The 23,870-nt window shown below is 42.3% G+C and overlaps 1 protein-coding gene across 3 annotated transcripts in view; it reads right to left on the minus strand.

Moving 5' to 3' along the window:
• ADAMTS12 (ADAM metallopeptidase with thrombospondin type 1 motif 12) overlaps positions 1 to 23,870 on the minus strand; it is a 382,005-nt gene that overhangs the window by 136,616 nt on the left and 221,519 nt on the right. For all 3 annotated transcript variants that reach the window (XM_082652277.1, XM_082652278.1, XM_082652276.1), the window contains exons 6-9: positions 12,158 to 12,282; positions 8,075 to 8,224; positions 2,477 to 2,620; positions 1,748 to 1,892 (exon numbers count right to left, since the gene is read on the minus strand). In XM_082652277.1, the coding sequence (XP_082508403.1) occupies positions 1,748 to 1,892; positions 2,477 to 2,620; positions 8,075 to 8,224; positions 12,158 to 12,282 (564 nt within the window). The remainder of the gene's footprint in view (positions 1 to 1,747; positions 1,893 to 2,476; positions 2,621 to 8,074; positions 8,225 to 12,157; positions 12,283 to 23,870) is intronic.

Consider the following 23,870-nt stretch of genomic DNA (forward strand, 5'->3'; position numbering starts at 1 on the left):
CCCCAAATAGGAGAAGCAGACCCACACAGACTCTGGACATCAGAATTGTCCATTATAATTTGCAATTATAAATTGCAAAATAAATGTGTCTTATATGATTAAAGAAGGAGAAGATCATATTGAAAGTCTGAATTAGAAATAAGATCATAAAAAAAAGCAGAGAAAATCTAGAAAAATAACAAAAGAAACTGTTCTAAGTTTAAAAAAAGTACCATAAATGAGATTAAAAAGTCAATAGACAGGTTAAACAAAGGACTGGACATATCTGAAAAGAGAACTAGTGAGTTGGAAGGGAAAGAGGAAGAAATTACACAAAATGCAGAGATGTGAAGAGATGAAAAATATGAAGGATATGAAGTGATAAAATCCAACATACATATACTTAGAATTCCAGGTTAGAGAGTAGAGGGTTAAAATAATATTTTAAGAGATAAGGCCAAAGAGTGAGAGAGAGGATGAATCCTGAAGCCCCTTTTAAACCATTTTAGAGAATTTGAATTTTATTGTAGGGCCATAGGGAGGCTGTGAAATATTTTAATAAGAGAGGAACACAATCAGATTTCCTTCATAAAGGTCGATTTGGCTGTGTTTTGGAGAGTGGAGCAGAGTTGAGGGGAGGTGGTCAGAGTCTTAGAAAGGAGACCAATCAGGGGACTACTGAAATCATAGGAACAGGTGGTCTTTAGACATATTTTGGGGGCAGAATTAGCATAACTTGGCAACCAGTTCGAAGTAAGGTGAGGGATTTTTGCAACAACCTTACTTTCTCCGTTGTCTTGCTTGTGCTGTCTGAGCAGTTACTTCCTCTTCAGCGTTCTCTCTATATGTCTCTTTTTGTATTTATCTGACTGTATTGAAATTTCTCTGTCTGCCTCCCCAACCAGAGAATGAGCTCCTCAAGGTCAGAGAATTTACTTTATTCGTTCTTGAGGTCTCATCTTTTTCACCCTATTCAGTACACAGCACAGAATCTGGCAGGGGTCAACGAGACCTGCCTTGTTCATGTCTGTGTATTAACACTGACACTTGCACACTAAAAGGGATGAGTTCAGAGAATAGGCAAGACCCAGATCACAAAGGGATGCCATACAAAGGAGTTGGGACTTTATCCTGTGGTCAGTGAAGACCCTAAGAGCAGAGAAGGGCCACAGTTAGATTTGTGTCTTTTTGAAATAACTTAAGCAAGAGTGTGAAAGAGGGAGAGATTGGGTAGGAGGTAATTACAATAGAAGGAGAGGTGATGAGAAAGTGAATCAGGAGAAGGGTAGTGAGAATGAAGATGACATGTCAGAGCCACAAATGCCATCAGAGGCTAAATGTCAGGGCTTGACTTATCACTTGGATGTTGAAGAAAATAAAGGAGAAGAATGAATTAGGGATAAATCTTATTCCTACCTTGGCATCTGGAGGTGCTCTTCAATCAGAGAGGAAATTCAGGAAAGGGAGCAACTTTAGGGACTAAGTTGGTTGCTATGGAGTCTGCAGGTGTGAATAACTGTGATTCTTGAAAATCACTGTAGAATTTTCTTTACCACCACCCAGTTGCAAAGGATACCAAGGAGGTGGGTCAAGGAGTATAAATGACCTCAACTTCAGTCCTTCTGCCTTACAGATATCTTGCCATGAATAGAAAGTTTCCATTTCTGGATCTTCAGATTTCCAAATATTCCCCTGGCCCTTCCTTTACCATGCTGGATCTCAAGCCCTGCCCATACCCAGCAGGGGCACCAACATACCCAACACTTACTTCTACTTCCTGGCAGAAGGTAGCATTGGGGCCATACTGCAGCTGGCATTGGTGGTGAACATCATAGATCACTCCAGGGGCAATGACGTTGGACTTCAAGCCTTTCTTTTTGGGGTTGTCATCAAGACAGAACCCCCAGCCTCGGCTGAAAATGAGTTAATAGAAATGAGAGCAGTTGCTTATGATCTCCTCCCAAATGAAAGATTTAGTCTTTCATTCAAGAGAAACTTCCATTCCTCTAGTGTACTCTGTCCTTCAAGACAACTTTATTTCTATCAGGCCCAAGGTGAGAGTTGTCTAAAAGGAAATGCAAATCGCATCTCACACCATTTGTTCAGATGTGATCTAAGAAATACAAGCAGTGGTAAAGTGAGAAAATCACCATCTTACCCCAAATGGGGTACAATGACCACTGACTTGTCTGGGTTGCTTCTGCCAGTCCCCAGGGACTTAACTCACGATCAGGTCATAAAGAGCCACCTTCAGACAGAAGCAAGCTGAAGGGGGAGTTGGGGGGAGACGAAGTATTCACCCGGCTGAGGCTGGAGGCAAAACCCACCTAGATCTCAGGGTCAGAAAGCAGCAGTGAGGTCCACCCCTTCTGTTGCCACCCTCATACTGTGACCTGTGAGAGGAACTGAGACTTTTCCGGGCCTTGGGTAGAACTCAAAGTGACTTCCGGTTTACAGAGAGCCAAGTGAGGCTGTCCTGAGATGTGCGGTCACTTACTCCAGGAAGCGGGTGATGTACTCCTTGCTGCACTTGGACCACGTCAGTGGGGTGGGATTGTACTGGAGCTGGCGGGACATGATGGACGGGTGCCTGCCCACAGGCTCACAGTCATTTTCCTTCCCGTCATGCTGGATGCCGAAGCTGCAGGGGGAAGAGACACAAGGATATCAAGGAGGCAGGCGTGAAACAAGGAGGAAACCACAGTTTCTCCAAGGTGAAAATAACCCACGGAGATCCACCTCTGTACAGAAGGTATCTGATTACAAAGTGGGCCTTTGAAGTTGGAGGGGTCTAGCTAATTTTCAACTCAAAAGCACAGGAAACATTTCAGGCATGGCTTTGTTTCAAGTATGCAACCCCTGGGAGCCATGTGGCTAATTCAAAAACTTCTGTTTGGCAGAAAGCTAAAAGCTTCCAGTTTGGCTTTGGCTTCTGTGAGACTAGAGTCAGGGGCAAATCTTGCAACCAGCTGTCCTCTTTCTCCTGCTGTAGCAACCGTAGCACAAAAGAGCAAAACCTTCCTCTTCCCTTTTCATCATAATTTAAGGGAGAGCATGAGAGGGGAAGCCTGTGGAAGACTTTGTCAAAGGCCACCAGCTTGGAGGGGATGGATTTCTTTCTAGTATTGTTATGAGTCCTCCAACATCAGATATTAGGGAGACCTTACAGTACAAGGGTTAAGAGCGGGGTATCTGAAGACAGATGATTTGGATTTGAATTCCAGCTCTGCTACTTAAGGATCTGTGAGTTAGTGAAACTTGCTGAGTTTCACTGAGCAGAAAATGGAGTCATCATCATAGTCCTGGGATGAGATTTGAGTGGAAGAAAGTTTGAAAATCACTGAGCAAGGTGCCTGGCATATATATATGTTGTGTAAATGACAGACATTTTTTATTGCTGTTTTTATCATTGTCTAGCTAGCTTATTTCCCTTTTCTAGATAAGTAAGTTGAGAGTCTGAGATCTGTCAAAAGTCATGAGCTAGTTTGTGGCAAAACTAGGTCTTCTGCAGATCTTTGTGCTCCTAAATCAGTGCTCTTGTCTGTGTCTTGCTGGGTTGGCTCCCTGACCTCCCATTGCCAGGGATGACCAGGTGAAGCAACCTTGAAAGGCCCTAAAGTGCTTAACTGACTCCCATGGCAAGGAGGTGCCTGGGAAACAGGCAGACTGAGAAGTGTCAGTTTATAAGCCAAACCCTCAGGATCACCATCAAGATGACTTCTGAGTCCCCACAAGACCCCTCTCTGCTGGAATCTGCTTATTGGACACTTACAGCCTAGAGATGTTGGCTCAACTTTCCAAATCTGAACAGAGGAAAGTATGACCTCTTACACTGCTAGTGAAATTCAATCCCTCTGACAGGGAAGCTCATATCTAACTTTAATAAAATCTCCTGATCAACATTAGCAACTCTTGCAGAAAATAGTCTTTGGGGGATTTAGGGATTTTCTTGTATGATTTTTAATGCATTAAGATGTTATCAACTTACTTACAGACTCTGATCACATTCCACATGAATACAAAACTCACAAAGGAGTCAGGGAATTAATCTACAGAGCTCTCACCACCCAACCACAAAGAATTTAATTCAATGAAAGTTGTTTCCCCCCACCCCCCAAGCAAGCCTTCCCCAGCCTGTTGCAAATCCAGTCCTACCCAGTTCATAAGGTATTCCACAAGTTCACCTGTTCAATAATTAGGAAAAATCCTAAACAAGCATGGTTCTAAAAATCTCCATGAATAATTGTTTTTCTAGCATTGGCTATTCCAATAAGACAAGCGGGACTTCCCTGGGGGTCCAGCGGTTAAGACTTCACCTTCTAGTGCAGGGGGTGCAGGTTCGATCCCTGGTCAGGGAACTAAGATCCCACATGCCTCGTGGCCAAAAAACCAATAAGACAAGCCATATGGCTGGATCCTGTATACTGGGTGGCTTCAAACCTATACTCTAAATGTATTAGTTCCCCAAAAGGAACTGATTTTGTTCCCTCCAAAGTTTTTAATTCACTAAAACATTCCCCCTACAGTTTTATCACTCCTCTGTGCTCCCATCCAACAAAAGAAAAGCAGTGCTGCTAAACAAAGGTCCCTCTGGACATGTCTACTTTCTCTAAATGGGGGCAGCACTCCTGTCACATGGGATCAGCGGGTCAATGAATAATGAGAGAGAAGGAAAGCACATGGGGTCAAAGGGATGGAAGGTGTTTCCAGGAAGCTACTTTCCAGCAGGCGGGATGAACCTCAAGAGCAGCTTGGAGTAAGGAGCCTACTACAGTCTGAAACAACTAACTGGGCTGTTGGATTAGCCTGCTTTACTACATCTTTGTTTTGTAATTCCTGTTAGATGGGTTTATGAAATTATAGACATGAAACAGTAAGCTAAGTCACTGCCTGGGTTTCAGGGTATCACTTGGTGAGACATTCTCTGCCTTTTACTGTTTATTTTATGGTGGAGCAGAACCAGCAGAGAACAAGAATCATCAAAGTATGAATGTGAGCTTTTCTAACGCATTCAGAAAATATCAATTTGGTATATGCAACAAGCAAAGCTCTATAAATGAAATAAATGGAATATCACAATCCAGAAGAGTGGGATATATTGGGTGGATATTGCATTTTAAGTGTTCATCTCTATCGTGATATTTTCATTACTTAAAGGAAAAGGATGCTACGTCTCAGAGAGACATTTTAAATTTCCTGCTGGAATTCCATCTTCATTTTTGGTAACTCACCCAATAAGGGATGAGAGCTTAGGTACGGATGATGGATGTAATCCAGGCTTCTCATAAACGGAATTTTAAATTTTCTCAGAATAAAAATCAAACTATTTATTTAGGCCATAGCACAAGTTAGTTAACTTCACTTTCTCTTTTGCATCCTACGCAATCAGTGATGAAACAACTACGTTTTCAAGAACAATGGGGTATCTTTGTCATTGAACTATAATGAGTATCTTCTTAGGATCGTAGCTTATTGTGTTTTTCTTTTTCTGGGCAGCTTCAGGCCATTTCACTGATCTGCCCAGGGTTTCTCAGTTTGGTTCACAGCTAGTTAGAACTTTACACCTAAAGAAGGAACTAAATATCTCAGACGTATCTTTAGCTATGAACAAGTTTCTCAGGACACTCCAAGACACTCCTAATGTCTTCTTCAGTTTTGTGTCTTACCAAAGCATTTTTTTCTATCACTCAAACTCAAGGTTATATGTCTTCTTTCAACTTTGTCTTTCTTATCAGTGACCCAAAACTTTTTTTTTTTTTGCCATTTAGAAGACAGTGTTCTATTTAGGTCATCTGTACATGGCCCAAGGTCCTCTTTCAAAAATTAAACTTTTAATTTATTATATTTATATATTAATTTTATAATATTATATCATTATAGATTCAGATGCAAGTTGTAAGAAATAATACAAAGAGGTCCCATGTACCCTTTACCCACTTTCCCCTCATGGTAACATCTTGCAAAACTGTAATACAATATCACATCTAGGATACTGATGTTGATACAGTCAAGACAGAACATTTTCACCATCACAAGGATTCCTCACATTGCACTTTATAGCCACACTCACTTCTTTCCCTCCCCCATTCCCTCCTCAAACCCTGGTAGCCATTAATATGTTCTCTATTTAGATAATTTTGTTATTTCAATAATGCTGCGTAAATGGAATCTTACAGTATGTAACCTTTTGGGATTGGCTTTTTTCACTGAGCGTAATCGTTCAAAGATTCATCAAGGTCATTGCATGTATCAATAGTTGGTTCCTTTTTCTTGCTGAGTAGTATTCCATGGTATGGATCCAGCACATTTTATTTAACCATTCACCATATTGAGTTGAAACAACCCCTGGGTTTCTTCCAGTTTTGGGCTATTAAGACTAAGCCTCTATAAACATTCATGCAGAAACTAACACAACATTGTAAAGCAATTATACTCCAATAAAGATGTGCAAAAAAAAAATTCATGTATAGGCTTTTTGGTATGAACATAAATCTTCATTTCTCCAGGATAAATGCCCAGGAGTACAATTGCTGGATCACATGGCAGTATTACCACTAGTTTACTTTTTAAAAACTGCCAAATTGAATTGAGTATATAAAGGATCCATTCTTGACACAAGTGGTGAGCATTTGAGAATGTCTTCTCCACTTTTCTTTAGCTTGGGCATCCCATTGCTGGGAATGTCTTGAGCAATCATTTCTCAGTTTGACCTAATTATATTCACTTGACATTGCTTGGTCAGCAGATGCTGCTGATACCAATGACTTTATTGGAAGTTACAAGGGACAGTCCTTCCACATACCAGGATTGAGGATGCCTATGCATTTGCACATACTAATAATTTTCATTTTGCCAACTTATTATCAACACGCCAACAACTATGGCCTGGTCTTTTCAAGACCTAGCATTCTGTCCTCAATCATTATTTAATCATAAGCAAGTCCCTTAACCTCTTTGTATTTTTGATAATTAAGGATACTAGAATATATCACATTTATCTCCCAGGGCTTTTTGGTAAGGATCAAAGAAATCACAGTACCTAATTCAACCTACTCATTTCAGAGATAAGGAAATAAGCACAAAGAGGTGAAGGGAATTCTCTAAGGTCATAATACTGGTTGATGGAAAAGCCAGAATAAGCACTAAGCCGACACTCTGGTTTTGTACTTCAGGTAAAAGTATTTTGAAAAGTTCCAATATTATATGAGAAAAATGGTGGGGAAGCTCAGGCCAAAGAGGCTGGGCCTTGAATAATCCAGTGAACAGGGCTATTCCTAAACAGGCAGGGGTATAGTTGAGCCATTTATAATGACTCCCCACTCTGAGTTTCCAATCAGTGTGCTGTTCTCTTATTTGTGGTTAATACATACACCAATAAATTATGAATAAGCTAAGATCTTTCCTCCATGGGAACTTCTGATACCTAGAGAATCCAGAATCCTCATTATTCCTTTATTCAACCTTTCTGAAACCTGCCTTCAGTCAATTCACCTAATCAAATTCACACATTTGTGTGACAACTTGGACCTTCTGTTAACTGGTGTTGGTCTGCTGGGCTTTCCAAGTTTATAGCAGTTTTCCAGTTTTTCTTTATTCAGTGTTCTCCTTTAATACATATAAGTAAAATGGGACTAACAATAGTATCTACTTCATAATGTTGTTGAGAGGATTCAGTGACACAATGCAAAGCGTCTGGCATAAAATGTTAAGGTTTATGACTTTTTAGTGATATTAACAATATTACAGTTTCATAAGAACTAAATAGGGATTGTTATTCCTGAATTAATCAATTAAGTTAAAGCTTGTCTCCTTGTTTCTGCTCGCTTCATTCTAACTCAGAGAATTGCAGTGGCCTCTTCGATTCTGTGATGTCGATGGTACAAGGGGTCAGAGCAGAGAAGACAGTGGAATCTTTGTCATGTGTGATTCCCCATTCCCCCCTTTACAGGTGAGGAAGCAGAGATTTAAGAGGGTGATTCTCAAGCCACAATGCAATCAGATTCTCCTGACACCCTGTTTAAGTTTCCCTCCATTCCCTCTACTGATACTGATGCATGAACATGAGGAAGAGATCTCAGTTTCCTTGGCCCTTTACCTGTGTCCAAGCTCATGGGCAATTGTGAAAGCCAAGGGGAGTCCAGAATCTTCATTGATGTTACAACTCCGGTGAGGCTGGCACATTCCCGACAGGTGGGACAGACCCAGAGTCTCACAGGGGCGATTGACACCAGCACAGATGTCTTTTCTGAAAGTAAAGAACAGAGATGAGGAGGTACGCAAAGAAACATCTAGAGAAAAAAAAAACCCTCCTGGAAAAAATCTGCGTATTAATTCACATTCAATATGGTCTGTAAAGCATGATTAAAATTGTTTTAATAGTCCATACGAATGAGGGAGCAATTTTGAATTCACTAGAATTATTCTGATTTCACCACTTGATGACTGAATCTCACTGACACCTGAAAGAGGTAGGAAAATATGGCAAATGTTTTACTTTGAGTTGTTTTTGCTCTTAATCTCAGGAGGCCAAAGTATATTATTTGACCCATAAGGGAAGGATTTGATTGAAAACTGGAATTAATTTGAACTTTTAATTAGGGAAGGGAGAACCATCAGTGGCTGAGGTTTTTTCAGACATGAAACACCTTTTTGGTCGTTCTGAGGTCTGTCATCAAAACTCATCTGAGATTTTTTAGTCATTCATGAAAAAGGGAATTGGTGCAATCAACCCATCCAGAGATCAAATTAATGGTCTCTCCAGTTCCACCACCCTAACAATACTGCATATGGGAGGGGATGGACACACAAACACTCCTAGGATCTTACAAAATACTAGTTACAGCTTTTAAATATAAAAATGTGCTCCCATATCCTAGAATGGCTCATTTCAATCAGTGACAAGAGTTTTGAAGAGTCGTTAATTAGTCATATGGTCTTCTTTAGTTCAAGAAGTCTTCGCCAAGAAAGACTAGCACAAACGCCAACAGAGTTCTGAGCTTTAGCTGGTTGCAGACTTTCAGATCATGGGGTTTGTGTGGGTGTGATTTCTGGCAATAAATGGTCTGCTTTTTGTGTCCATTGGGCCACAGAAAAGGTTCAGGCTCTGAGAACCCCCATAAGTTCTCAGTTCTCCAAGAGGCAATGGCTGGGACAATGGAACAGGAGAAAGCAACTGTCATCTCCCAGCATGCGCAGCAGACGTGAATCTGCACCCCTACTAGCAGTGGTAGTTCCGTGTTGGAGAGCTAGATTGGATCATATAGCCCAAGCACTTCAAATAATTTCTGAGTCTGTGGGAGGACCGACCAAACGCTTTTCCACCCCTACTGCTAGATTTACTTTTTATTATTTCATTAAAAAAAAAAAAAGTCTAGGTCTGCATGGAGCTGCTGGGAAAAGATGAATGATGCTTTTTGGTAATCTACCAACTTTCTGAAAGTGCAGGAAGTTGGGTCCCTTAAATAAATGTTCACTGAGTGCCTATTAAGTATCCAGCACTAAAGAAGATAAAAGCAGGTAACAAAAGGATTGTAAGATAGGGGTGGTCTTGCAGGCAAAGAGCTCCAGGAGGAGATCAGCTCCACCTCCACCATGCACTGAGGATAGTAAAAGAGAAAACACGCCTTGGCATGCAGCCACCAGCCCCATTTCACAAGGCGTGTTCACATCAAAACCACCTTCTACTGAATGTACCTCTGTAGTGAGCTCTGTTGAAGTGGATCTCAGCGTAGTCCTCCAGAAGCAAGTTCAGTCTTATACTTCCCTCCCTTCCTGAGCCTACCTATTTCTTCAGAGCAGAGGTTCTCAACAGGGGTTGATTTTTGTTCCCCGCACCCTCCTAGGGAACATCTGGCAATGTCTGGAGACAATTTTAGCTGTCACAACTTCGAGGAAGGTGCTACTGCCATCTCATGGATAGAGGCCAGGGATACTGTGTTTTGTTTTGTTTTTTTCTGATATTTATTTTTGGGTACGTTGGGTCTTAGCTGTGGCATGCAGGATCTTTTCTTGTGGCCCGTGGGGTTCTCTCTAGTTGTGGTGCGTGGGCTCCCGAGTGTGTGGGGTCTGTAGCTGTGGCACACAGGCTTAGTGGCCCCGTGGCGTGTGGGATCTTAGTTCCCAGACCAGGGATCGAACCCACGTCCCCTGCAATGGAAGGTGGATTCTTAACCACTGGACCACCAGGGAAGCCCCCAGGGATACTGTTAAATACACTTCAATGCACAGCCCCTCACAGCAAAGAATTAGCCAACCCAAAATGTCAATGGTGTTGATATTGAGAAATCCTGCTTCAGAACTTGAAATTCTCTCTACTGTCTAGGAGTTGGTAAGGTTCATCAAAGCTTGAAACCTGACCCCTGTTCTAAGGAAGAAAAATTATCACAGTAAGAAAAAAAGGAGAACAGATCCTTCGTATTCTTACTGAGTAATAGTATGGCTATTGGGGTCAAGCTACCTGGATTTAAGTCTCTACTGTACCTGTTAAAAGCAGTGAGATTTTGGGCAAGTGACATAATTAAGCCTCAGTTTCCCCATCTGTACAATAGGAATGATTGACAGTAATGAACTACCAGGGTTGTTGTGGGGATTAAATGGAATGATGATTGTTCTAACAGATGTAGCATAGGGCCTGGCCCGTGTCAAATACTCCCTAAATGCCAACTATCATTAACTCACTGATTTATGCATGTGCGAATGAGAGGAGAAACTATTTCTGCTTTCAGGGAAAGAAAGGAGACGGTGCTGAGACACAGGTGGCCGATGCTGATTTATGCATGTGCGAATGAGAGGAGAAACTATTTCTGCTTTCAGGGAAAGAAAGGAGACGGTGCTGAGACACAGGTGGCCAATGCTGGTCCCATGATCCAGGGTTCTTCCCTACAGCCAGGTCCTGCCTAGACCGAAGTCTTCCCCTGGCCACTTGCCTGGGTCCTCATGTTCCCTGGCTGCCTGTTGGCTCCCCAAAGCCTCTGTGCTTACATTCTACACCCACACCAACCTATTTCCCAGGGGAGCTATGATCAACCCAGGTGTCATAAGACCTAATGAACCTAACGTAATAGGTTTATGCCACGGACTTATTTTGGAACGTATTTGCATTCAACCGAAGTTTTGATACTATCACTCAAAAGAGTGATTCTAATGATTGGAATTTTGGGTCAGGGTAAGGCAGAAATTTGGATAGGGTGTACATAGGTTATGTACATCCCTTGTACATAACCTATGCACTGGGATAACCCTGTCAAAGGGACAGATGACAAGCCAAGGTGTTCAGGGGCAGCCTGTCCTCCCCAGGAACAACAGACAGACACCCAGGGCCTTTCCGCTCATGAGGGTCTCTTCAGCTGGAGGGCCAGGCTGAAAGGCCTCTTCCACGACACATCTCTGGATTTCAGGATGTCTCTGAATGTGCATAGGAGTGCCCAGTGAAAACTTACTTTCCCCCCATTAAGAGCTTCATTTGTCTAGATTAAAATAATGTCTGTTACATAGTAGGTACTCAAAAAATATTTAATGAATCAATGAGCAAACATAGCATTCCAAGAGCCTAGGTTGATCAGGTAAATTCACTAGCTTTTCACAGCTATGAGTCCTAGAAGGTCTGACGGTTCTTCTTTAGCACCATAGGGTCTCTCTGTAGTCAGAACAAATAGTATCTTCATGAGGGTAAAAGGGAGAAAGGTGCAAGCAAACCACTCTGCCTATTCAGGGGAGGACCTTCTCCCCATATTCTGTCTTCAACATCAGTCAGAGATGGGTTACAAGGAGGACTGATTTCTGTAGAGATAGTTGCAGCTTTCTAAATTGGAGGAAATTTTTAAAAAGAAAATTAAAGGATGAGAAATTCCATGGTTAAGAGTTAAAGGAGCCTTTAATGAGGATCTGCTAACAAGCTTCCTGTTTATAGAGCTGCACCGAAAAGCCAGTTTTAAAGATGAAATCATCACTGGGATAGGAAAGAGCAGATGCAGTTTATTAACACAGAGAGCTGTGCACATTGAGCAAGTTTGCTGACTGCTCCCTTACAGGTATGGGAGTCAGGAAGTGTCTAGTTGATAGACGCTGCCTTTTAAATGACAAGAGCAGCAAAGAGCAGAAGAATCTCATGAGGTTGAATACCTGGCAACCCTTTCACCTGCCAGCCCTCCCTGCCTTGCAGCCCCTGGCTCTGGGGTACCTGGTGAGAAGGACGGCCACATCATGATGGGCAGGGTTGAGGTCACTCTTGGGATTGATGCTCTTCTGCCACTTACAGAAGCTGGACAGTGTCTTCTCTGCATGGTGAACTATTTTCAATCCTTGCTGGAGAAAGAAGAGGAAGAGATTGGCATGGGTGATTTTTCTGGTCAGAGCCCATCACTTTAGTCTTCAGAAGCAGCTAGGTGAGATGAGCTCTGGGTGGGTGTCCCAGACATCTGGCAAGGATTCAGGGAGGCCAATGTACTCCTCTAGGCCAACCCCCTTCTCTAAACACGATCATTCCCATGACTTCCACTAAAAGAACGCAAAGGGGAGCACTGCAGGATACAAATTATTACTGGGACAAGTAGCCCTTGAAGAAAAACTAAAAATATATTAGCAAAGACCAAGATCTGTTTGAAGTTCTATTTCTACTGGTTCTCTTCTTCCTAAGCCAATACAATTCCAAAGAGACATTTTTATTTCTAATGCAAAATGAATAGACTTTCAACAAAAAGCATCTTCCTTTCATGAGGTATCCTGCAAGGATGTACTGGATGTTTCCTTGCCCATGGTTTCCATCTTGGTTTGACATCTGTGGGTAAAGGGCAGAGGGTGACACAATCTCTCCAGGCTTTTAACCAGTTAGGATCATTGATTGTCTGACAACAATTAGGACGCTGGGGTAGATGCCCCAGCCTGCAACTTCAAGGGCTCCTGAGTCATATCTAGCTGGCCCGCAGTTACTATTGGAGATGGAAGGAGAGGGCTTGTTCCAAATTAACTGGATGAACACTTGTCAAATGGGAGAGAAGAAAAAAGGGATAATCAGCCCTAGAAGGGCTCCAGTTTAATTCGAATTTCTAAAGGAGAAATTCCTTTCCCTTGCCTCATTTCTTCGGGATCTCTATATAGTGCCATCTCTTAAACAGGGTGGATTCTATGTGGAGAATGACTACCTCCCTTGGCTCACTCCAATCCAAGTCTATTACTCTGGGCTCGGCCCAAGGTCTTCAGGGCTGTCTCTACATCAAACCATGAGCTTGCTTCTCTATATTCTGTATTTTGCTAAGGTCCACACCCAAATCCAACAGAGGTACTTGCTTGTCAGAGGTACTCCCAGGTCCCCCCACCCATGCTAACTGACTACCATAGATCACCTTCCCTTCATGAAAACACAGGCAGGTGGCTCATCGCTCATAAAAACTCACTGAACTCCCTAGTGTAAAGAATTTAAATAAAAGCAACAGACTTCATTATTTAACAATCCTCATCATTATATCATCCATTATAGGGTATATGGTGGTGGAGGGAGAGAGGTTCTGGGGACTAGCTGGGCACAGGTGAGTCAGTCTCCTATTCAACTAGTAAAACTGTAGTTAGAACAGGAACCCTACTGGAACAAACATCCCACACCCACCATAAAGCACTGGCTAGGTGGCATGAATTACGAATGGAAAGGAAGAAAAGAGGAGGAAAGAAAAGGAGTGAGGGTGGTGGGTAGAAGGATGGGAAAGGAGAAAAGGAAGGAAAGAAACATTTCTTGATCATTTATTTACTTATGTGCCAGATATTTTCACATAAATTCTCTAATTAATTTCATCTTCTCAGCGTTACTTGTAAAGAAAGCATTGTTATTTTCATTTTATAATAAGAGGAAGTTAAACCTCAGAGAAGTGAAGAACTAGCTGAAGGTCACTCAGGTCAGTTACTGAATCAAAGACTATGAGAACAGGGGTTCCTTGATGAAGCTGTACTTCTAATCGGTGACCAGCCTCATTAGAAAGGTGCCTTACTTCCCCTTCAGACAAGAAGGCAAGTAATCAGACAAAACATTAGCTATGATTAGATTGCTTTGAGGTTTGTTTTAAACCCTACATTTGTTTGTTTGTTTGTTTTGGGGGGAGGAAGTCTCTGAAAGAATACTCATTAATTAAAAAATCATGCCATTTTGCATTGTTCCAAAGAAAATGAAAGTGGTATAAATCTAACAAAACATGTACAGGATCTGTATCTGGAAAATTACAAAATTCTGAGGAATGACATGAGTCTTGATCTAAACTTCACACCTTATACAAAAATTATCTCAAGATGTATCACAGACTGAAATGTACAATATAAAACTTTCGAAAAAAATCATAGGGGAAAGTCGTGGGTCCCTAGGGAAAGAGTTCAGAGACTGGATACTAATCAGATGATCCAGAAAAGGAAAAACTGAAAAATTGGACCTCATCAAAATGAAAAACTTGTGCTCTGAGAGAAACTTGTGAAGAGAATGAAAAGATGAGCTACAGAGTGGGAGAAAGTATTTGTAAGCCATATAGCTGTCAAAGGACTTGCCTCTAGAAAATCTAAAGATCTCTCAAAACTCAACAGTAAAAGAACAATGAGAAAACAGGCAAAAGACATGAAGAGACATTTCACTGAAGGGGATATACAGACGGCGAATAAGCACAACAAAAAGATGTTGAACCTCATTAGCCGTCAGAGAACTGCAAATTAAAACCACAATGAGATATCACTACCTGCCTATCAGAATGACTAAAATTTTAAAAAGTGACAGCACCCAAACAGTGGTAAGGATGTGGTAAAATTGGGTCACTCGTGCACTGCTGGTGAGAACGTAAAGTGGTATAGCCGCTATGGAAAACAGTCTGAGGTTTCTTTAAAAACTAAACATGCAACTACCATATGACCCAGCAAGTACATTCCTGGACATCTGTCCCAGAGAAATGAAGACTCATGCTCACACAAAAGCCTGTAGTGGAATGTTTATAGCAGCTTCATGCATGATAGCGGAAAACTGGAAACAACCCAAATGTCCCTCAATGAGTGAATGGTTAAATAAACTGTTATATACCATGGAATGCTACTTAGGACCAAAAAGGAACAAACTCTCCATACACACAACTTGGACGGATCTCAAGAGAATTACACTGAATGAAAACAATCCAATCTCAAGAGGTTATATACTATATGATTCCATTTATATAACATTCTTGAAATGACAAAATTATAGAGACGTAGAACAGATTAGTGCTTTCCAGGAGTTAGGTCAGTAGACAGAAGGGAGGTACAAAAGGGTAGCATGAGGGATCTTTGTAATGGAACTGTTCTGTACTGTGGCAAATGTTCCAGAAATCTATACATGTTAAAATTGCATAGAACTAACTGTGAATACACACACACACACACACACACTCACACATCAATTAGTGCTTGTAAAACTGGTGAAATCTGAATAAGGTAGGTGGTTTGTATGAATATCAATTTATTGGTTCTAATGTTGTACCAAAGTTATATGAGATGTTACCGCTGGGGGAAACTGGGCGAAGGGTATATGGGATTTCTCTGTACTTCTTACAACTGCATGTGAATCTACAATTACCTCAAAAAATTTTTAATATCTTAAAAATAATAACTGATCTGAATCAAGGCTAGAGGGTTGCAATAGAAGGTCTTATAAAGCAGGGCTCCCCAACCCCCGGGCCGTGGGCCGGTACCAGTTCGCGGCCTGTTAGGAGCCAGGCCACACAGCAGGAGGTGTGCAGCGGGCAAGGGAGCGAGCGAAGCTTCATCTGCTGCTCCCCATCGCTCCCCATCGCTCACGTCACTGCCTGAAACCCCCTGCGCCCTGATCGCTGGCATTACCATCTGAACCATCCCCCCCCGTCCCCATCTGTGGAAAAATTGACTTCCACGAAACAGTTCCCTGGTGCCAAAAAGGTTGGGGACAGCGTTATAAAGCACTTTTCAGTATGAGCCTATGTGGGTTACTTACTAATTGAATACGTGTGAGTTCCCAGAGTTTTGAATCAAAGGAAACCTATAATCTTTCAGATGGGTTACAGTGGGTAGGAAGAGCCCACACATCACAGACCCACATACCCACACACCCACTCTGAGGTTCAGTTAAGTTCTCTATTTAAATAGCCATGAATGTAAAAGCTTGTTAGAGCCAAGGTGGCCACACAGGCAGAAGCAGATGGAGGCCCTCTCGAAATGTCCTCCTGTGGCTCACAGTCCCTGGAGGGGGCACACAGCTCAAGGTGGGATATTGCCAGACTGGAAAAAATCAATTTTTTCCTTCAATATTGTCCTTTTTTTTTTTTTTAACATCTTTATTGGAGTATAATTGCTTTACAACGGTGTGTTAGTTTCTGCTTTATAACAAAGTGAATCAGCTATACATATATGTATATCCTCATATCCCCTCTCTCTTGCATCTCCCTCTCTCCCACCCTCCCTATCCCACCCCTCTAGCTGGTCACAAACCACAGAGCTGATCTCCCTGTGCTATACTGTCCTTTTATACACTGGCTGGACTCACAATTTTGGAAGAACTTACATACCAATCCACATGTGTCTGTTTGAGGAAAAGTGAATGTTTACAAACATCCACTGTCCCTGGATTCTGAGCCAAATTCAGTGTCAGCAAGGACATATCTTCACCGTGACGGGGAAAGCAGTCATCTTCCAGATGCCGCAGCATAAATTCTGCCTCCAATTTTCCCATAGTTACTACGAGCCCATTTCCCTGAAGGATCTTGGGAACTATAAACCCAATCCTCTCATTTAAATGATGAGGAAATCCAGGCCAGAGAGGGGAGTAATTCAGCAGGTTTTGGCAGAGCAAGGTTGTGATGCAAGGTATGCAGCTACTAATCCAGGAATGGTGGTTTCCAAACTATTGAAGACTTCTCTAAACCTTCTGTTTGAATAACTGCAAAGAATTAGCAATTCACCTATCAATGGTTATTGCTTATTTATCTCCCCCACCTCACACTCCCACCACCAGGAAGGAGACAAACACAGGCAGAGACCCTCTCCTTCCAGCTCTCCTTCCTCGTTTTACTCTCCGGCCACTTCTTGGGCTCCTTTATGGGCTCTTCTGCCCTGCTTTTGGCTCATTGCTAGTTCACTCTCAATCACAGTTGTATTTTGGGAAATCACCTATACACTATTAACTCTCAAATCTCAATCTCATTCCAAACCTCTCCTGGAGTTCAAACTCATGTACCCAAATCTCTTGATGGACACCCCCTTCCAGATGGCACCAGAGGTACCCACAGCTCAGCATCCCTGAAATCCTTTCTCTCCACGTTAACCTGCTATTCTTCCTGCATCCTCTTAGTTACAGGAACCACCATCAGTGTCCTCCTGCTGGTCTCTCCTCTCTCCTTATTCGGCATCTCAATCTATCACGATGTGCTGCTAACTTTACCTCCTCTCCATCTTTACTCCCAACTGCCCTAGCTCAAACCCTCATCATTTTATGCCTGGATTAATTCTTACAGCATCTCTTAACTGTTTTCCTTCTTTCTTCTCTTTAAATCTATCCTCCCAGGACTTCCCTGGTGGTCCAGTGGTAAAGAATCCGCCTTCCAATGCAGGGGATGTGGGTTCGATCCCTGGTCAGGGAACTAAGATCTCACATGTCGCGGGGCAACTAAGCCCACGCACCACAACTACTGAGCTCGTGTGCCTCAACGAGAGAGCCCACGTGCCACAAACTACAGAGCCCACGCGCCCTGGAGCCTGTGCGCCACAACTAGAGAGAGAAAACCCACATGCCACAACTAGGGAGAAGCCCACACACCACAACGAAGAGCCTACACCACAATGAAAAAACCCGTATGCCTCAACGGAGACCCTGTGTGCTGCAACTAAGACCCGATGCAGCCAAAAAAATAAATAAATAAATAAAATAAAAAATTAGATAAATCTATCCTCCTTGCCATTGCCAAGTTAATCTAGCCAAAATCAAAGTCTGCTCATATCACCATGTAAGACTCAAGACCCTTTAAAGTCTAACCTCCAGGAAGCCCTCCCTTCATTTTCAACCTCGTAGTTTATGTTCCAGCAACATTCAAACTGCCTGTATTACCATTCCCTCCAGGCCCACGCACACGTTATTTTTCTCCTTGCTTTCTTCTGGCTGCTTGCTCTGCCTAGAACACCTCCTTTCTCTCATCATTTACTCCCTTTAACTTACTCAGCATCTATTAATTCTTTAAGATTCAACTGGGGCATTTCCAAGGAGCATTCCCTGCCCCCAATCTGGAGTAGTTTCCTACAAATACATCTTGGGCATCTTGGTTCACAGCACTTGCTGCACTAGGTTAAAATGTTAAAACTGTGTGATGTTATTCTCAGAGCTTTCTGAGAATCTGTTCCCGGTTTATAACCCTCAGTTTAGCTCAAATAAAATTCCCTTTTTTTAATCTTCTTAACTTGATAGTTAATTGAATTTTCATTGACATGAGAAAAAAAAATATTGGCCCAAAGTCTACCCCCAAATCTTGCTTGCTTTCTCCCTGCCTCTGTCAGTTCCTCTTACAGACAAAGCAAGTGTAATTAACTGAGTTGCTGGTCATTTGTAGCTGGGTGCCTTGCCCTTGTGCAGAACTTTCATCTACAGTATGTGGCATTTAACACAAGTTCAGTGCTTACTGCTTGTCTGCTAGATGTCGTGACTCTTCCAGGAAGTTTGAATTAAGCACCACTTTTTTCAGCCTCCTCAGCCTTTTTATCTCCAAGTCTCATAAGAGGTTAAGTCCAACACTTTCTCAGTTTCTTGAATGTACTTGATCCCAGGAGCCTTGGTTAGTGTTATTAGCTACACCTCAACACCATGCAGCCCTCAGCACACACAAGATACAGAGGAGCTTTGGAGAGATCACACTGGCACACAATGAATAAGGGGAGACTTGTACAGTACCAAACATTTCCTGTAAAGCATCCTCGTCATTATTCGAGCTTGTCAAAACAAACCCCCATCCAGACAAATTTTTTTCGTATTTCCTTTGAAAACAAAAATAGATTTCCCTTTTTGTTCTTTCATCATTTTTTCTCACCTCATTTTCTAAAACAAGCCCAATTCACTTCCCACTTCCCCTTTCCTATTTATTTGAGTATGTGACCTGATTGGACAGGGAGGTGACCTAGAGGAAATCAGGGGTGGCTCGCAGAAAGAGTCCCAAATGGGAGAGAGAAGATGATCTTGCAAGAACATGGCTTTTATTATAAATTGTTCTCTTTGAAAGCTTTCTCTTTACAATGAAAAAAAAATCATGTATTGATTTCCTTGAGAATTTGCGATTCAACGCACAATCTGATCGTGCTCTGCTAGCCAGGCTTAGGTTCCTGGAAGAAGGAGAACAGGCAGAGAAGGGAAAAGCAGTAAAGTGGAATAACTCATCTGATGATCAAAGGAAGAGATACTTGATTTTTTAAAAAATTAATTAATTTATTTTTGGCTGTACTGTGTCTTCGTGTTTGAGCTTGGGCTTTCTCTAGTTGCAGCGAGTGGGGGCTACACTTTGTCGCGGTGCGCGGGCTTCTCATTGCAGTGGCTTCTCTTGTTGCGGAGCACGGGCTCTAGGCGTGCAGGCTCAGTAGTTGTGGATCACGGGCTGTAGAGCACAGGCTCAGTAGTTGTGGCGCAAGAGCTTAGTTGCTCCGTGGCACGTGGGATCTTCCCAGACCAGGGCTCGAACCCGTGTCCCCTGCATTGGCAGGAGGATTCTTAACCACTGTGCCACCAGGGAAGCCCGAGATACTTGACTTTTAAAAAAAGTGATGAATGTACGAATTCATTTACCTTATTTTTGACATTTATCTTGAAAAAGCAGCAGTTCTATAGGTTATAACAGACCCACCAATCACCCTGGGGACAGGGAAGTCACCAGTCTGAACTGCCGGAGTTAACAGGCTTTTAACCCCAGAGGCTCACAGAAGTGAACCCAACACTAAATCACTCTGAGACCAAGAGCGAAATCCTCTGTGAAAAGTCATCTCCCTCCCGTCTGTCAGCTCTACTGCAGCTCCTTCAAGCCAGCCTGACACCCGCAGGCTCTACCCCTCAATGGCACAGCGACCTGGGGCCCATCTGGCTGGCGTCATCCCAACTCGCTCCCATCCCAGTTTTGTCTCCATCCTGTTCTTAAAAGAAGCCTCCAACTTCTTATGATTCTAATCTTCTCCTTTAGGTTTTCTGTTTTCTGTCAAGGACTTTGGTACAGTTTCCTCATCTGTGAAATGAGTATTACAGTAACAAGTTTCCAGGGTTGTTGTGGGACCTGATGATGATGACAATGATAAGAATAAGAATGATACTGACAAGTAACATTGATGGAGTGGTTTCTACAAGCCAGATACGAGGCTGACTATTACATGAATTAACACGTTTGATTCTCATAGCAACCCTAGGAAGTAAATATTTACCAAATGAAGAAATGGAGACACAGATGAGTAACCTACCAAAGGTTACATGAGTAGAAAGAGGGGGGACTGACTATAAACCTGTGCTCACTACAATGTTAACTGCTCACAAGAGTAGGAGGGAAGGGAGCAATCCTCTCCGTAACCCCAGCCCAAAAGTAGAGCAGGGAGGCCATTGAATGAGTTGGTCTAAAGTGGAAAGGGCTAAAGGTTAAGTTCGTGTGTGAGTCCTTGAGGGAGGATGGAAGTTCAAAGGATAGGACTAGGGTCATAAGGTGGAAATGAGAATTTGATTTAGGGCTGGATGGAGGCAGGATAGGACAGAGAGCAAGCTGGCTCATCTCTGAAGCCACTCTGATTGCTTGGTCCCTGATGTCTTTTTTTTTTTTAATTTTTAAAAACTTTTTTATTATGGAAAATTTCAAACATATACAAAAGTGGAAGGAGTAGTGTAATAAATCCCGATGAATCCATCAGTTAGCTTCAAAAATTATCAACACATGGCCAATCTCATCTCACCATGATGTCTTAATATGCTAGACAAATCTTTCCAGCTCATGGTTTTGTGTACCTGAGTTTCCACTGGTCCAAAATGTGACCCTCTATTCTTTGAGACATCTCCAGGATGCTCACAAATTAGTATTGCATCCGACTAATTTATTCTCAAAATGTGATGAAATTCCCCAGTGGTTTTTTACATGGCAGTAACTGACATAGAGAAACTGTATTTTATGTATGTAGGTTAATCACCAAGTCTCTGGAACCCACCACAGAAAATGAAGTCCAAAATGCTGTTAGCTGTCAGGTATGACTTTGAATAAGAAAGATGAGAGCCATAGAAAGTCACTGATGGAAGAGACCTACCTCAGTGTTCCCCACCTCATGTCACTTCCCACAGAGCCTCAGAGCCATCTCTCTAATGCCTTTCTCTCCATTTCATCTCTCAGTTTGGAATCAACCAGAGACTCCCACAGGATTAGATCCAAACCCCTTTATGGGGCCACAGGCTTGTCATGACTTGGCCACTTATCTTCACCCACTGACTGCTGGCCTCACTCATTCACTCTTTCTCTTATCTGTTATATACCAGTAGGGCTAAGTGGCAAGCAACACCAGACCCAACCTTTGCCAGACCCAGTCTTACACACTAATGGAGGAAAGTGTGGCAGGCAAATAGATGTAAACTTACAATTCGGATATGTGCTATGAAGGAGAAATGCAGTATTGTGGGAGTATATAATAAAATATTACTGGGCATGGACATCAGGGAAGGCTTCCCCAGCCAGGAGACACTTGAGCTGAGATCTGAAGGATGAAGGTGTTAACTAAGTGAAGTCAAAAAGGAAGACAGTCCAGGCAATAACAAGACCAGCAGCAGGAGAAAGCATGATAAGTAGAAGACTATCACTCTATCTCAAGAGCAAGGAGGGCATAGTAAGTGATTAGAGAGGGAATCAGAGAAACACTGGATTGCTTTAAACCAGGGATGGGCTTTGGAAAGGGGTGTCAGGAGGGTAGAGATAATCAGATTACCATTTAGAGATCATCCTGGCTGCAATGAGAAAACAAGATCAAAAGGAATCCAAGCAGACCAGAAAGTACATACAACTATAGCCCAGGAAAGAGATAACTGTATCTTGAATTAAAGTGATGTAAATGAGATGGTCAGAGAAAACTGTGAGTACATGATGATGGGCTGGATATGGGGTGGAGGGGGGAGAAGGAGGTGTCATGGATGCCTTCTGGGTCTTTGGCTCCTACAACAGGAAGGATGATGATGTCACACAGAGACAGGTAACACTGGAACAAGACCAGGTGTGAACGGAGGTGGGCAGGTTTCCATCGGCTGTTTTCTCTCCTGCCTCCGACAAAATCTCATTGTTTCCTTTTTTCACAGCAAGGTTTCTGAGCCTCCCATTTTGTGGTTCATGATCAGTGGTGTGTTCACAGCCTCTCACAGATAAATGGTCTAGCATATATGCATGCTTAGTGCTTAGTTTAAGCACTAAGGCTATTGTCCCTACTTCTAGGTTCCCCTTCCTGGGATGTCCTTCCTCACTGGTTAATTTCTTCTCATCCTCTAAAACCCAGCATAGACATCCAAGTATCCTTCCTTATCCCAGGTACTCTTTTTCTTTTCTTTGTATTCATGACAAGCTCAATTTGAAATTTTCTATTCTGTGCCTTTGTGCAGGAGATGCTAAGCTCCTCACAATCAGAAATACGACGTTGATTCATATTTGTACCCTCACCAGCTAGCACAGCATGAGACATAGAGTTGACGTACCACAACGTGCTTCTCATTTACAGATGAAGAAAAAAGGAGGGATGCAGCAATGATGTGACTTTCTCAGAGTTACCTACGGGATGATGACAGAGTCAGGACTCGAACTCAGGTCTCCTTGCTCAAGAGCAGTCACCTCCCAGTACCTCACACTGTACTTCCTGCCTCTGGCTGCTACCCTGATGTAAGTTAAGGGCTGGAATCATTGCTGTTTGCTGTTGATGGGGCTGCTCATTAGTCCAAGATGTGAAGAATAGTTAGAGCCATGATCTGGGAATCAAGAAAATGAGAATTGTGAATTGCAACTCTCCAATGAGCTGGCCGTTCTGTTGTCAAATTATGAACCTTGTACCCCTTGGAGAGTCTATAAAAGCTTGAATGAGGAAGATATTTGGCAAGTGGGAGAAAGGAAGCCGTGGATTTTTGCAGCAAATCATTTGTGTCTCATTGCACTTGCGAAATGAGGAAGGGAAGAAGAAAAACAATGTAACTGTGGTGGGGTCAGAGAGGTAATGGCCAATCCAGTTCTTTCAAAGGATTCCACTGGAAGCAAGACTTTGGCGGCATTGTTTCCTGGAATGAAGAGCTACAGAGTTAAAAGGGGCCCAAAATCCACAGAAGCCACATGTTGAGCTCCCACTAGTGCTGCTGTTGAAACTGCAGAGGGTAAAGGTTTTTCCTTCCCACACCCAGAAGAACCTTCCTTTTTTCCCCCTGTAGCTAAGCATGCATATATGCTAGGCCATTATACAGTAGTGAAAATTTGTCTTCCAAGGTATCCAGGTATAATTTTCAAAAAGTTAAAAACATAATTCTCAGACAGATATATAGTGAGCCCATGTTCAAGATATATTTAACTCACTAATAAGGAGACAGGCAAGATGGCAAAGCTGGTTCGAAGGCAGATACATGAAACTGATGCAACTATAGTCAGTTAAAAAAAAAAAAAAAGAATGCTGGCCTAAGACTGCTACATTAGATGCAAAATTACATAATGTTCCACAGACCAATAAAACCATAGTCTTTGGAGTTATCTTCTTGCTGGACACAAATCATTTCCATCTCTACTGTCCAAAACCCATTTGTACTCTATCAGTTTCCTGCATGTTAACACCTAACTTTACCATGTCTAGACCCTAATCAATCATGAATAATAATCAAACAAAGTTACATTCCCATAGAGTGAGATAGGTCAGTTAGACAC

The sequence above is a fragment of the Grampus griseus genome, assembly GCF_964374135.1.
Source record: "Grampus griseus genome assembly, chromosome: 3".
NCBI lineage: Eukaryota > Metazoa > Chordata > Mammalia > Artiodactyla > Delphinidae > Grampus > Grampus griseus.